The following is a 15396-nucleotide window of genomic DNA, read 5'->3' as shown; positions in this document are numbered from 1 at the left end:
TGGTTTAATGTGCTGTCTATGCTGAGTAAAAGTGCTCTAAATAGGAACATGTAACAATATTTGGTTCATAAGGCTTTAGATTGCAGTTTGTTTGCACCTTGAATGTTAACTGAAATTAAAAAAGAAAACTAAAAACTTAACTACTTTCAGCTAGTTGCTGAAGGCCATATTTTGTTTTTTATTTAGTTTAACTTAGTAAATTATTTAAAACTGAAATAAAAAAATAAAAACTATAGGTGCACATTTATGACTAAATCTAATAAAAATTAAAAACAAATTAAAATAAGTAAAATTTTACCTGAGATTTAATTTTTTTTAATAAACATTTTTTAAAAACTATAGTGTAATTCTAACTTATTTTATTTAAACTAAAGGTTAAAATAACTTTCTAAAATTTAAATGAAAACCACAAAAAAAGGACAAATAATATTACAAAATAATAAGAAGGCTTATTTTGATTAATTTAATTTTTTTGTGTGTATGTTGGTTACAATGTGATATATTCTTTTCTTAAAGTGTAATAACAGTAAAACATCTTGTTGTTGTTTTTGTTGTTACTATTATGAAATATATTACAATTGCATATTTTGTTTTACTCTTGATGTGAATAATTTGCGGTTAGTTTACATGTTTGCTGTGACAATTCTGACATTTTATATGTTGATTAATTATCAGAAAATAATAAAAATTAACTACATTTAATTGAAATCAAGGTCACCTCAGTCATGTTGCTCAGAAACTAATTGCCCTCCTCCATCCCCAGCTCCTCCTATGGTCCACAGTCAGGCACCTTTGTCCTTAATTATGTAGTTATGTTATATTGTCATTAAGAACATCACTGATATCTGCTACATTTATGTTGGTTCTGTTCTGTTGACCCTAAGGGGGTTATTGCTGCTCTCCCTGCTCTAATCCATGCTAGGCTGCATGGATGGACAGGGAGTTTTTCCCAATCCAAACTGTATGCTAATTGTCAATCCTGACCGAACTACATTTATCTTCATGCAGTCCTTGTCTGTGGGATCTTCACATCACATTTTCTTTCTTTCCAGGCCAGAGACGTTGTCTGAAGTGTCAAGAGAACTGTTTGAAATGCTTGCGAGATGCAGACAGATGCACGGCCTGTAAAGATGGCTTCAGGTAATACTAATAAACATCAAAACTGTTTAAGTTTCAGCTGTTCAGCAATTGCACAAAATGACATGATTAGAAAGAAGTGCACAACTTCATGTTCCGTGTTGAACCGCTGCTCTCAGAGTGAGGCAGTTGAGTTGCGGCCCAAGAACATTTGATAATCCTCACTGGATTGTTGCTTGATTGCTGCGTAAATAAAACCAAATGTTTTGAGTATTTAAATGTCTCTTGCAGGCAATCGAGTTTAATGAATATTGACCCCTCTTTGCACTCCATGCACGACATATACAGAGTTCTGAATTCTCATTAAGCCTGTAGCCTGGAGCTGGTGCGGATGAAATAGCGTAAGAAGTCTGGCTTTGGGGTTCTGTGTGGGTTCAGGACATCTAGGGTACATCTGGTCATCTTTATGCATGCTGTCTTTGCTGTGGTTTAGACGAGCCGTACTGAGACAGACCGGGCTTTAGTTCTTGAAAGGCAGTCTGGACTTGTGAAGGGTAAAACGCAGCATGCTTTGTGCTGTGACCTCTCAACAGCATTTAATCTGTCAGGGTTATATATCGTGATGCGCTGTGTTTTGAAGCGCAGATTGAGAGCAAATGCCTGGAATCTTTTAGATTCACATTGTCTGTGTCACACTTGCTCGAATGATTTTTGAAACGCCTGTCATTTTCAACCACTGACCCACAGTACCCCACTTCCATAACAAAACAGCTCTTTTAGCCAGGACTAGATCAACCCACTGTGAAGAAGCATGCAGAGTTGTTTTCTCAGACGCACATTAATTCAAGTCTTGGACTGAGAATCACTGGTTACTCTTGATTTGTTTGAAAATGTATTTTCGTTTGACACTAGTTTTAGTCTATGCCACATTTAGAGCACTAAAATCTTAAATGAGCCTCACATAGAGATTTGGAAATAGAGCTGTTACAATTATGACAGTTATGTTTGCTGTGACAATTATGACATTCTGATGGTTGATTATTTATCAAACTAATACTAACAATTGACAATCTGATTTATCTTTTTTGTGCATGTGTATCACAGTGATTATTTCAAAACAATCTATCATTTGCATTAATGGTTGGTAAAAGATGCACATAATAAAGTGACATACTGTAAATATAATATTCCAGGTATTTAAATATTGTTTATTTAACATAACGGAAAGTCCACTGTTGTTATAGTAATAACAATAATTACTATTAAAAATTTTGATTTTGAGTATCTATAAAGTAGTATTGTATCCTTCATATCTCTAAAAAAATCTTTAGTTCTATCATATTTATAAAAGAAAGAAACAGCTTTACGTTTTTTTCTGAAAACAGCCGAGCTCCTGGAGGTATGCCGTGGGTGGAGCTAAAGAGTGAGGAGCACTTGAGCGCTGATTGCCAACAAAACACCGAAATTTGAAGCAGTTTTACTTACCGCCTGCAGGTCCAAATCATGACCGGGATCTTTTTTCGCTGGAACCGCGCCATCTTTCAGTATCAAATGATGTGCAAATCCAGCATCGAACTAGGCCTTGTTTATTAAACGTTCATCTACAAACACTTGCGAAACTCTGAAACTCTGTTTCAACTTTGTAACATCCACTGTTTATGTAACGCTGGGTTCTTTGGAAAGCTGAAGGTTATCTTTCCCTTACAAACAAAAACACTTCTTTGGAGACATTCTTCCCGAGCGAGTCCCGTGCAGTGCTGCTGAATGAAACCCGTTGATGGGCACGCTCTTGCTCTCGCTCTGGTCGATGTGTGCACAGGCACTCTTCCAGGAGAAGTGCCCATATAAGGAGTTCCACCCTTCATTACGTAATGAAGAGCCACGATCGAAAAAAACTTTTAAAAACTTGTACGCAACCCGAAGGTGTGTATTTGGCACAAAAATACTTTGTTATACATCCAAATCATTTTTTGAACCTTTAGCCATGTTTAGCATAAGAATCCAACTCTTTAACAGTGTAAATAACTCAGAATGCATGAAACAGCATTAGACCTCCCCTTAATTGTTTATTTTTTGCAATTATAAAAACAACATATGGTGTGAATAGGCCTTTAGTTGCGTAAAGGTTATGTAAATGTAGGCAGTCCTATGTTTCAAATACTTTTGATGTCTTACTGATGTTTCTACTTTACACATTGTTTGCTCTTTAAATCTGTGGAAATATTGCAGTGAACTGCTGTATGGGCTTAATCTTTTCTTTTTCTTTTTCTCCTTTTCCTGATTAAAGTCTGGCAGGAATGACCTGCGTTCCAGAATGTGCCAATGGAACGTTTTTTAACCTGGAAGAAATGAAGTGCAGCCCTTGCCACATCTCCTGCTCCACATGCACAGGTCACATTCTGTTCTGTTCTGTTCTGTTCTGTTCTGTTCTGTTCTGTTCTGTTCTGTTCTGGTCTGTTCTGTTCTGTTCTGTTCTGTTCTGTTCTGTTCTGTTCTGGTCTGTTCTGTTCTGTTCTGTTCTGGTCTGGTCTGTTCTGTTCTGGTCTGTTCTGGTCTGCTGTGTTCTGTTCTGTTCTCTTCTGTTCTGTTCTGTTCTGTTCTGTTCTGTTCTGTTCTGTTCTGTTCTGGTCTGGTCTGGTCTGTTCTGTTCTGGTCTGTTCTGGTCTGCTGTGTTCTGTTCTGTTCTGTTCTCTTCTGTTCTCTTCTGTTCTGTTCTGTTCTGTTCTGTTCTGTTCTGTTCTGGTCTGTTCTGTTCTGTTCTGTTCTGTTCTGTTCTGTTCTGTTCTGTTCTGTTCTGTTCTGGTCTGTTCTGTTCTGTTCTGTTCTGGTCTGTTCTGGTCTGCTGTGTTCTGTTCTGTTCTGTTCTCTTCTGTTCTGTTCTGTTCTGTTCTGGTCTGGTCTGGTCTGTTCTGTTCTGTTCTGGTCTGTTCTGTTCTGTTCTGTTCTGTTCTGTTCTGTTCTGTTCTGTTCTGTTCTGTTCTGTTCTGTTCTGGTCTGGTCTGGTCTGTTCTGTTCTGGTCTGTTCTGGTCTGCTGTGTTCTGTTCTGTTCTCTTCTGTTCTGTTCTGTTCTGGTCTGTTCTGTGCTGTCCCATCCCATCCTGTCCCTCCCATCCCATCCCATCCCTTTCTATTCTATTCTATTCTATTCTGTTCTGTCTCATCCCATCCCATCCCGTCCTGTCCTGTCCTGTCCTGTCCTGTCTTGTCCTGTCCTATCCTATCCCATCGTATCATATCATATCATATCGTATCTCATCCCATCTCATTACATTTAATTCCATTTTTTCCATCCCATTCCATTCTATCCCATCCCATCCTGTCCCATCCCATCCCATTTATTTTCATTACATCTCATTCCATCCTGTTCCATCCCATCCTATTCCATTCCATTCATTTTTTTCCCATCCCATCCCATTCCTTTCTATTCCATTCCATTCTATCCCGTCCCATCCCATTCTGTCCTGTCCTGTCCAGTTCCGTTCCGTTCCATCCTGTTCAATTCCATTCTGTTCCTTCTTTCCCCATTCCATTACATTCAGTCTTATTATATTCTATTTTTTACACAGTTAGGCATTGTTCATACATATAACACATATGTAGCAATTATTTTGTTTTGCATAAAAGAAAAATTATTTAAATGTAAGCAGACATTAAATTCAGTACAGCACAAACTTAAATAGCAGTTTAATAAACAAGAATTACACATTAACTTTTATTTCAGACAAAATTTACTGTTAGTTCATGTGTTGTTGACATATAAAAAACATTACTTGCACGGTAAGATAGTATCTTAAAGCTCAATACAGATGAATTGATAATGTCCAAGTTTTAGGATTTCCATTAAAGTTTCTCAACTCTGGCCTTCAGTGTCTAGCGAAATTTAACTCCATCCTTGATCAAACTCACCTAATCAAGGTCGTCAAGGATTACTAGAAACTGTCAGACAGGTAAACTGTAGCAGACCTTGAGGAATGAGTTGAGAAATCAGTGCAATACACTGTTTACTCCGACTCAAGTAATTCTCACAGAATATGAAATGAACTGAACACAAAAGCAGACAAATGAGATCAGATATCTTTAACTTGCTTAGCAATCAGTTGACTTCGAGAAACTGAAGAGTAAAGCTTTTGTGTTGTTTTGAGGACAGCAGGAGTGAACGAGCTGCTGCCAGTCCTGTATCACTACTGCTGCTGAGCCATAGAACCTAATTAACTTACTCCAACTCACCAGAGACATCTGATAAGCCCTGAGTTTGCTTTCCAAGTTCGCTGAAATGTGGAGAGCTGATGTTATAGACACAGTGGGATAGAGAGAAATAATTGACAGATTACCTGAATGAATGTGTTTCCACCTCCATTAACATGGGCTCAGTTTCAAACCCTGGTGAGACGTCTTTATCGGCAACATTTTAAAACATAAAGTAGCCAATATAAATATATAATTTTTCTTTGCTAAATACTTAAGCAGCATGGCATGCATCATTTGTGGAGATGACTCTCCCACAATGCACTGCAACATACTCCATCTAAACTGGTGGGTGGAAAAAGAGAGTTATTTATTTCACTCAGTTGTATTATTGATATACTATTATAGTTTTTGGTAATATTTTGAGTTAGATTTTATTATTCTATTTTCTATTTCCTATTTAATTTGAGCTATTTTAATATGTCTATATTTGATGAAAAATACAGTAAAAACTGCAGTATTTTGAAATATTACAATTTCAAATAACTTTTCTATTTGAATATATTTTAAAATGTAATTTATTTCTGTGATGCAAAGCTGAATTTCCAGCATCATTACACAAGTATTCAGTGTCACATGATCCTTCAGAAATCATTTTTATATGCTTATTTGCTGTTCAAGCAAAACATTTCTAATTATTATCAATTACAGTTGTGTTGCCTCATATTTTTGTGGTAAACATAATATGTTATTTTACTGGATTCTTTGATGAATAAGAAGTTCAAAAGAACAGCATTTCTTTGAAATATTATCTTCTGTAACATCATAAATGTCTTTGCTGTCACTTTTGATCAATTTAATGCATCCTTGCTGAATGAAAGAACCTTTTATTCACCTCTGTAAGAGATCACATGGTTGACCTGCTGCAGGAGAAAGTCTCTTGTACCGCTGCTTTAATCTTAGAGATGGGCTGATCAGGCCAGATAGCTGGAAGTAGACAGCTGATGGTACATTGTATCAGGTCACTGTACTCATACTGATTATTGATAACATTGCACTCTTCACACCTCAGGTGAAGATCCCAATGAATTGCAAATGTAATGGAGAACTGAGCTAACGGTGGGCTTGTGTTTGCAGGTCCTGGACTGGAGGAGTGCATTCAGTGTGCTCCGGACTACTTACAGCAGGAGTGGCGGTGTGTCCGAAACTGTGCTCCCGGTTACTACAGAGGAGAGGTGGCGGGATTCACACAGAGGATGTGCCGCAAGTGAGTCCTGTACACCTCTCACGTGTCCACTGCACTGCTGCATTCAGGCAAAAACTCTCACCAATTCTTGGGTTATGAATATGCATTTTAGATGGTTTAAAATGCGGATGCATTTTATTAAACATTTTTCTTAAGATGTTTAAAATTAAAGGTGTTTCATATTTAAATTGGTGGGATGGTCCTTTTTGTCTCAAAGAAAGGAAATGCACATGCTGTTGTTTATTGCTAAGGCATTGTTAGGTTAATTACCAATTTATATCTGTAATCTTTTATTTTTTGATACCTGCAATTATAGCACTAGGTCTACTGTTAAACAACTTTTAAAGTTTCTGAGAGTATATTCAGAACTTGGCAAAACTGCCCACTCTTTTTTCCCATTGTTATGGAACGAGCTGCAGTGTGTTATAATGCTGGAAGCTCTCCCCTCTCTAAAAGTTTTTAAAAATCTCTGATGGACTACTCTAAAGGAAACATGTACTTGCTTTAAGTCATTTTTTGATTTGTTATCACATTCGTGCGGGGCTAAATGTTGTTAGTTTTGTGTGTTTGTAACTTGTTTTATTTTGAATCTTGTTCTGCTGCCATTTTGGCCAGGACTCCCTGGAAGAAGAGATTTTGCATATCAATGGGACTATCCTGGTAAAATAAAGGATAAATAAAAATATATTATATTAATAATAATAATAAAAAAAATAAAGGTAACATTAAAGGTAACATTATATAAAGGTAACATTATATATATTATAACATTACAGTTCTCATAAAGAATGTACAGTTAAAATTCTAAATAAAGTTAAATGTTAAAATTTCAAGTACTAAGGCAGCCAAGCTAACATCTTTCTCCCAGGTCATTCTCTTTGTTTTTGTTTTCAACTTTTATGTCATCAAGGCTTTTTCTCATTTATTTATTTATTTTCTTAGCTTCTGCTTATCTGTCTCATTGGAATTGCAGAATTGTAGCCTTGGTACAAGCTTGGTATTTACATTGGAATTCTTTCTTATTGCTCTCTGGCAGAAATGTTTTTTTTAGTTTATGCTTGCTCTTTTTTTCATCTGTATAATGATCGATAAGCAGTCGGGTTTTCAGATAAACCAGAGAGAACCAGCAGAGGAAAGTGCAGCACAGATCTTTCATATATGGCTGAGATTTACAGCTCCATCACAGCATTAAAGATTCCTAAAGCAAATAGAGGCTATCATCAATGTAAGCAAATATATCAGACAGCCGCGGGTTCTTCTCCGAGTCCAGTTGAGCTTCACTGGAGGCAAATAGATCAGACAGCCGTAAAAAAACAGGTAAAGTGTGGCCCTGAGGTAACCAATCCACACTGGAAGACATTCAGTTTGAACTCGTATACCAGCAAATGACAAAGCACATGTAGTAAATACTGTATAAGAGCACATGCAGTGTCAAGGATGGTTTTACAGCTGTTATGGATGACCTTAGAGGTTGTCATTTTTATGTCAATCAGAACTTGTGTATTTTATGATGGTAAAGTAGCCCCCTTTAAATTATAATGGGCTTAGGCTTATAAAAAAGATGTTCATTGTGTTTTAACTGGTTTTGAGAACATGCATGCTTTACTTGAAGATTCATCGACATTAGAATAAGGGTAAGAGTGGTTTAGTACGTTCACGACTGTTGTTTTCTGTACACTACTGTTTAAACTTATGTGGTCAGTAGAAGTTTTTTTTATTAATAGTTTAATTCTGCAAGGATGCATTAAAGTGGTCAAAGGTGACAGTGAAGACATTTATAATGTTTTAAGATTTCCTTTTTGAAATAAATGCTGTTCTTTTTGAAAGAATCCTGAAAACACATTAAACAGCACAACTGTTTTCAACATTGATAAGAATAATGAATTTTTCTTTTCTTGAGCAGCAAATCGGTATATTAGAATGATTTCTGAAGGATCATGTGACACTGAAGACTTGAGTAATGAAGCTGAATATTCAGCTTTGCATCGCAGGAATGAATTACATGTATATTCAAATAGAAAACAGTTATTTGAAATTGTAAAAAATATTTACATTACATTTACATTTACATTTAGTCATTTAGCAGACGCTTTTATCCAAAGCGACTTACAAATGAGGACAATGGAAGCGATCAAAAACAACAAAAGAGCAATGATATATAAGTGCTATAACAAGTCTCGGTTAGCCTAAACACAATATACGTAGCAAGGGCTTTTAAATAATATAATAAATAAAAAGAAAACAGATAGAATAGAAAAAGAATGGAGCAAGCTAGTGTTAGAGGTCTTTTTTATAATTGTATAATAAATGAAAAGAAAATAGATAGAATACAAAAAGATTAAAAAGGTAGTTAGATTTTTTTTTTTTTTTTTTTAATAGAATAAGAATAGTGAGGGAAAAAGTTAGAGGGTCAAATAAAGATGAAAGAGATGTGTTTTAAGCCGATTCTTGAAGATGGCTAAGGACTCAGCTGCTCGGATTGAGTTGGGCAGGTCATTCCACCAGGAGGGAACATTTAATTTAAAGTCCGTAAAAGTGACTTTGTGCTTCTTTGGGATGGCACAATCAAGCGATGTTCACTTGCAGAACGCAAGCTTCTAGAGGGCACATAACTCTGAAGTAATGAATTTAGGTAAAGGGGTGCAGAGCCAGTGGTGGTTTTGTATGCAAACATCAATGCCTTGAATTTTATGCGAGCAGCTATTGGTAGCCAGTGCAAATTGATAAATAGAGGTGTGACATGTATTCTTTTCGGCTCATTAAAAACTAATCTTGCTGCCGCGTTCTGGATTAATTGTAAAGGCTTGATAGAACTGGCTGGAAGACCTGCCAAGAGTCCAGCCTGGACAGAACAAGAGCTTGAACAAGGAGTTGTGCAGCATGTTCGGAAAGAAACATTAAACATATTAAACAGATTTCACAATATTACTGTTTTTACTGTCATTTTGATCAAATAAATGCATCCTAGGGTAAGCAGACATCTTTCAAAATCGATATAAAACCAGTAAAATTTCACAATTCACTTAACAGTTCACTTTTTGAAAATTTTGTCATCATTTACTCCATTTTGGCCACGTCAACTAGTTGTTAATGACATTATTTAACCACGTGTCAGAGTTGCGGCACAAGAATTTACAGTAAACAAGGTACATTTTGACTCTCAGTGTTGCCAGATCTTGCTATAAAAATAAGAACAAGTTCATAATAAATCCAAACTTGGAAATATGCCACATACTGAAACATCACAACCTTAACCTTAACCTTAACATTTTATTTTATGATTTAACATTTGTAAATGGTCTAAAGCAAATGAGTTGTAAAAATTCTGAAAATCTTTTAGAGCTCATAATTTGTTTAAAAAAATATAACACATTACACATTTCCCCTCAAACATTCTAAACTCCACATCCATATCCCCAAATCCATTCAAAGTGTATACCCTCAAAAAACACACAATCGAATTTTACGATAAATATAGGGGACCAAACAACTGTTTCTTGAAGTGCCCTTCTGCGTCATCATCACGTGTCCGCACGGAGGCGCCGTCATCATGCAAAGAATCTGCACAAAGGATCATGGGAGCCCGAAGGGTCCATCAGTTGTACCCTTTGAAATCCTTCATTCCGAAGGGCCTTTTGAAGTGGCCAGTTTTGAGCACTTCGGTTTGGAACGACCCTTCAATATGGCAGCCATGATTGTTTTCACTTGAATTTTACTCCATGTCTCCTCGTTCCTCGCTCCGTGCACCTCACAGTAGCGGATCGTGACGCACATTAATGAATAAATAAGTATATAAAATTATTTAATGGTCATGTTTGTGATACGTCATTCTGTACGTGCATTCTGTGATGTGATCTAATTGCACTGTTGATGTGATCTAATTGCTAGCACACCCTGAGTACATGTGAGTTAATATATTCCTCTTATCGGCAAGACATATCGGCATAATTTCTCGTATCGGGCCGATGTCGATATTTGCATTTAAAGCCATTATCGGCAGATTACGATATTGGTCCAATAATTTTGGGCATCCCTAATTCAGAGTAAATGCTCTGAGCCATCAGATACACATCAGAATACCTGATCTCTTTCAACTCCAGAACTAATGTCCTGGACTAGTAGATGCAGAGCGCTGAGGTGCTGATATGGGAGGTTAAATTAACAAGCTCTAAAATAAGTTCAGTGCCACAAACATAAGCTCAATGTTCTTCCGCCAGGATCAGTTTTATGGCACAGTTTGAATCCTGCTATTGATTAGAACAAGAGTTTAATAAAGTAACTAATGCTAAAAAAGTACTACAGAGTTTCTGTGGGTCTTAAAAAGGTATTTAATCGAGGCATGCATTACAAATATCCAAACATAAATCAAGATAAATTTACTTGAGATGCAGATTGAACATACAAAGTCTTATTTTCTGAGAAATTTAACAAAATTAAGTGAAGTGAGTTGATGCTTTTAGCAACATTTTGCAATTTTACTGCAAAGAAATTTTGCTTCTTAAGTAAATGGTCTTTAGACATTTGCACTGGAAAACAAGGCAATCTTTCAAACTTTGAAGCATTGCTAATACAAGACATTTATATATAGAGACCATGTTGGCGTATTTTGTTCCATTCAGATAATTCCTTACATTTTCTTTATCTTAAAAAGGCCTTAAATTTGCCTTCATAAAAACCTTGTAATAAAGCAGCACTTTGTGATTGAATGCTGTCGTTCACTGGCGTTGATGCATCAGATGCATCAGTTGATGTAGACATTCATTTAATGATGCTCCCGTTCTGATCGCCTGGCTTCCCTCGTGTTTTCAGGAAATTCGTTAGGAAATCATTTATCAAAATCGAGTCTTTATAGATGTAAAAAGCTGAAGCTGATGTGAGGTTCTGCTGTGGATTTTCAGGTGTGAGGAGCACTGTTTGAGCTGTCAGGGTCCTGGAACCAGCTGCACGCAGTGTAAGGAGGGATACAGCCTCGTCAACCGGACCTGCATCATGAACGCCACCTGTAACAATGGTATGTGCCTTCATATAATACAGATATCAGATACAGACCCATCAGCAGATCACTAGAGCTGTTGGAATGATTCATGTCTAACTTAATCTCTTATCCTCAGCAGCCACAGTCTTAATTGCTAAAATGAATTTAGATAATCTATTTAATTATCTAATTCATCTTTCTCTCTCTTAAGATCAAGACTTGAATAATTACACTGTTTTGTGAATGATTTATTAAGTAGAATCAGTCATTGTTTGTGAATCAGGCTAATAATGAATCAGTTATTTGTGTATTTATATTTATACATATGAACACATTTTATTGTATTGTATTTAGCATTTTTTCATAAAGTTTTGCAAGGAGCTTTTTGTAATTATAACCACATTGAGTAGTTCATATGGATGATGTCGTGTCAAACTGACCTGACCCGGGTGTTTACAAGGCTTTTAGACTTCAGATCATCTCTAACAGTTTGTTGTTGCACAGCTATAAACGCTGATGCTAGAGAGAGAAGAAAGAGGAACACAATGATCAAAAAGAGAGTGACGTACGGAGAGAGGATGAAAGGGAAGAGGGTCGTGCATGAGTGAAATGCTGGAAAAACAGGGTTTGTTGTAAACGGAGGTTATGTGAGTGAGGCAGAGCTTTGGCAGGACAGCAACAATGCTTTCACTGGGATCCACTGCCCCTCATTCCCCTGGAACCTTCTGTTTGGCCAAACTTGCATAACATGACCGTGAGATAACCCAGAGAGGAGAAAGAGGGACAGAAGATAGTCTGCTGCTGTCAGTGGCACTTCTGATCCAACTGTAGGGCATTTGGGTTTCATCCTAGACTCTTAAAAATAAAGGTTTTTTTATTGGTATTGATGGTTCCATGAAGAACCGAGAACATCCATGGAACCTTTCAAATGCAGAAAAGGTTCTTTAAAATGTTCAATGGTTCATTTAAGAACTGTTAACTGAAAGGTTCTTTGGGAAACCAAAACGATTCTTCTGTGACATCACTATTAAAACATTTATTGAGAATAATAAGACTCACTTTGAGGCGAATGTAGGAAACTCTGGAGCATGACATACAAGCTCACCAGGATCCTTCAGATCTGCGATGAGTTTGATAAATAGACATGATTGAGATCTGAACTTTCTCTTTGTCTTTCCCAGCAGATGAAGTGTTCTGCGAGATGGTCAAGTCGAACCGATTATGTGAGAAGAAGCTCTTCCGTCAGTTCTGCTGCCGGACGTGTTTGATGACGGCTGGATGACAGCAAGAGAAGAGGCGAATGGGCTGACCTCCTCTTTCTTTGGTTGTATTATCTAATGTACATTTTAAACTAGTTATACTGTGATTATTAAAGGAATAGTTCACAAAAAATGAAAATTTGCTGAAAAATATACTCATCCTCAGTCTATCCAAGATGAGTTTGTTTCTTCATCAGAACGGATTTGGAGATCACTTGCTCACCAGTGGATCCTCTGCAGTGAATGGGTGCCGTCAGAATGAGAGTCCATACAGCTGATAAAAACATCACAATAATCCACACCACTCCAGTCCATCAGTTAATGACTTGTAAAACGAAAAGAAACAAATCGATCATTAAAGCATTTTAACTTTAAAATGTCACTTTGAGCTAAAATATGAGTGCTCTATCCATAATATTGCTTTCTCCAATTAAAAAGTTGTCTTGTCTGAATAAGGAGAGAAATATGCACAGATCAAGCACAGTTTACAAGCAAAAACAGTCCAAAGTTATTATGGGCTTGTATTCTTCCCAGAAGTGACGATTTAAAGTTAAAACGTCTTAATGTATTTGTTTCTTACAAATATGTGGCTTTTAGTATCACAAGACATTAATTGGTGAACTGGTTGCCATTGTGATGTTTTTATGAGCTGTTTGGACTCTTATTCTGATGGCACCCATTCACTGCAGATAATCCATTGCTGAGCAAGTGATCAAATGCTACATTTCTCCAAATCTGTTCTGATGAAGAAAAAAAATCATCCACATCTTGTATTGCCTGTGGTTGCCTACATTTTCAGCAAATATTCATTTTTGGGTGAACTATTCCTTTAATGACCGAAATAATACTCCTCATTTCAAGAAAACCCTGTTAGGGTGCTATTTGATTTAAACAAGATATATTTTTAAGGTTGTCTGTTTTTTAAACATGCAGTACATGTATAAATTACTTCTTTTTTTATTCAAAGACATCACTCTGAATTATGATATAACTGTATATGAGAGAAGCGGTTATCATAACTGATCATGTGATTTCCAGTGAGCATGATTACGTTGGAGAATGCCAGATAAAGGTTGGAGTGAAACTGCAATGTTAAGAGAGACATTAAGTGAGAATTATTACACTGTACATTTTAAACTGTGCATCTAATGGTATTTTAAATATTTGAAACAGGAATAAGTCCATCAAAGCTCTGAAATATAAACCTTTCCTTGATGAAAAAGTGTGGCCAAGTCTCATTTTTTTCCTTCAGTGAGGATGCATGTGCCTGGTAGTCTGCGTTTAAGCTCTAATGATCATTTGTTTGTTTAGGTTTTCCAGTGTTTTTCCATGTTCTGATATCAGAGCTTATAAATATTTAGATTGGGCCTGACTATTTGCAATGCATCTTTGTGAACTGTCCGAGTCTGACCCACAGTGACCCGGTGATGCTTTGACTGCAACGTCCTGAAGGGCAATTGATGAACACACACACACACACACACACTGATCATTGCAGTGAAGGTTCACAGCTGCTTTTAATACCATCCGCACACAGACGAACCCGTGACACGTTACTCGTGATGTTACCAAACTCTACAAGCTTCAGTGAATCTCTTTAATGATCCTGAAGTCACTTTGTGTGAAAACACCACAGGACTGATAATAACCAGCATCATGCAGAACTGCGTGCATAACATAATGCCTTATTAATGAGCCCTGAATTATGATGATACTGTTTTGTTTGATCATTATTGTTCATTATCATTGAATTTTAACACTTTAGATAAGGGAACACCATTCACTCTTGACTAGTTGCTTAGTAGCATGCATATTGCCAGAATATCGGCTGTTTATTAGTTCTTATAAAGCACATATTGATGTCTTATTCTGGCCATCTTCTAGATCACTCCATATTCTAACTACTACAACAACTACCTTACTATCAATAAACAGCAAATTAGGAGTTAGAATATAGTATTTCCCAATCTAAAGTGTTACCCAGATATTATTTAAAGATGAAATGTGTGCATTTGATTGCTCTGATGATGTTTATAGTTCTTAGTTATGTCTTATGCATCAATTATCAACTTTGTCTAAGATGTTTCTCCACAAAAGAAATAAAAAGTGGACACAAATGAGTCAATTGTTGATGTATAAAAAGTGAAAAACACTCCGATCACAGCTACATATATATGCCTGATGTGTGTTTTTGATCTACTCAATGAGTTCAATGTGTTTTTGATCTATTGATCATTTAGAATGTTGCTTAGTCTCTCAGGTTCTTACAGAGGGTTTAGATTGAGAAATATGAGGGTTATGGTTATTGTTTGATGTTAACGTTAACAGATTTACCAGAAAATTACATTGCTCAGATGCAGTTATTTTTCATGTTTAACGATCTTTATCTCAGATGTTTCTCTTGAACTTCCTCAGAAGAAATCAAATGAATCTATTGTTGTCACGCAGTAAGAGTATAAAGCTGTAATGAATGTGGGCAGCAGTTCAGATTTTTCAGTTGTGGAAGAATTTGATCAGAAACAGTTGAGTCCTTCCTGATAATTTTGCCTTGTTATGATTGAAAATGTAAGCACCATTTGAGACAGTGTTGCGATCTCTGAATCCCTGGAGAATACATGTGAGATTACTGGGGTCTTTTGCACGGAGAAAGATC

At 36.4% G+C, this 15396-nt stretch overlaps 1 protein-coding gene across 2 annotated transcripts in view; it reads left to right on the top strand.

Moving 5' to 3' along the window:
• The window catches only part of LOC109101400 (proprotein convertase subtilisin/kexin type 6-like), a 75131-nt gene extending 61166 nt beyond the window's left edge, over positions 1–13965 (top strand). Inside the window, exons 17-21 of one of the 2 annotated variants that reach the window (XM_042727322.1) lie at positions 1053–1140; positions 3365–3468; positions 6401–6530; positions 11408–11520; positions 12669–13965. In XM_042727322.1, coding sequence (XP_042583256.1) covers positions 1053–1140; positions 3365–3468; positions 6401–6530; positions 11408–11520; positions 12669–12766 — 533 coding nt within the window. In that variant the 3' untranslated portion in view covers positions 12767–13965. Of the gene's footprint in view, positions 1–1052; positions 1141–3364; positions 3469–6400; positions 6531–11407; positions 11521–12665 lie in introns of both variants that reach the window. The other variant, XM_042727321.1, reaches the window with a different exon arrangement.
• Positions 13966–15396: the final 1431 nt, after the last annotated feature.

Source organism: Cyprinus carpio, chromosome B7, assembly GCF_018340385.1.
Source record: "Cyprinus carpio isolate SPL01 chromosome B7, ASM1834038v1, whole genome shotgun sequence".
In the NCBI taxonomy this organism is placed as follows: domain Eukaryota; kingdom Metazoa; phylum Chordata; class Actinopteri; order Cypriniformes; family Cyprinidae; genus Cyprinus; species Cyprinus carpio.
This window is presented reverse-complemented; position numbering and strand designations above follow the sequence as displayed.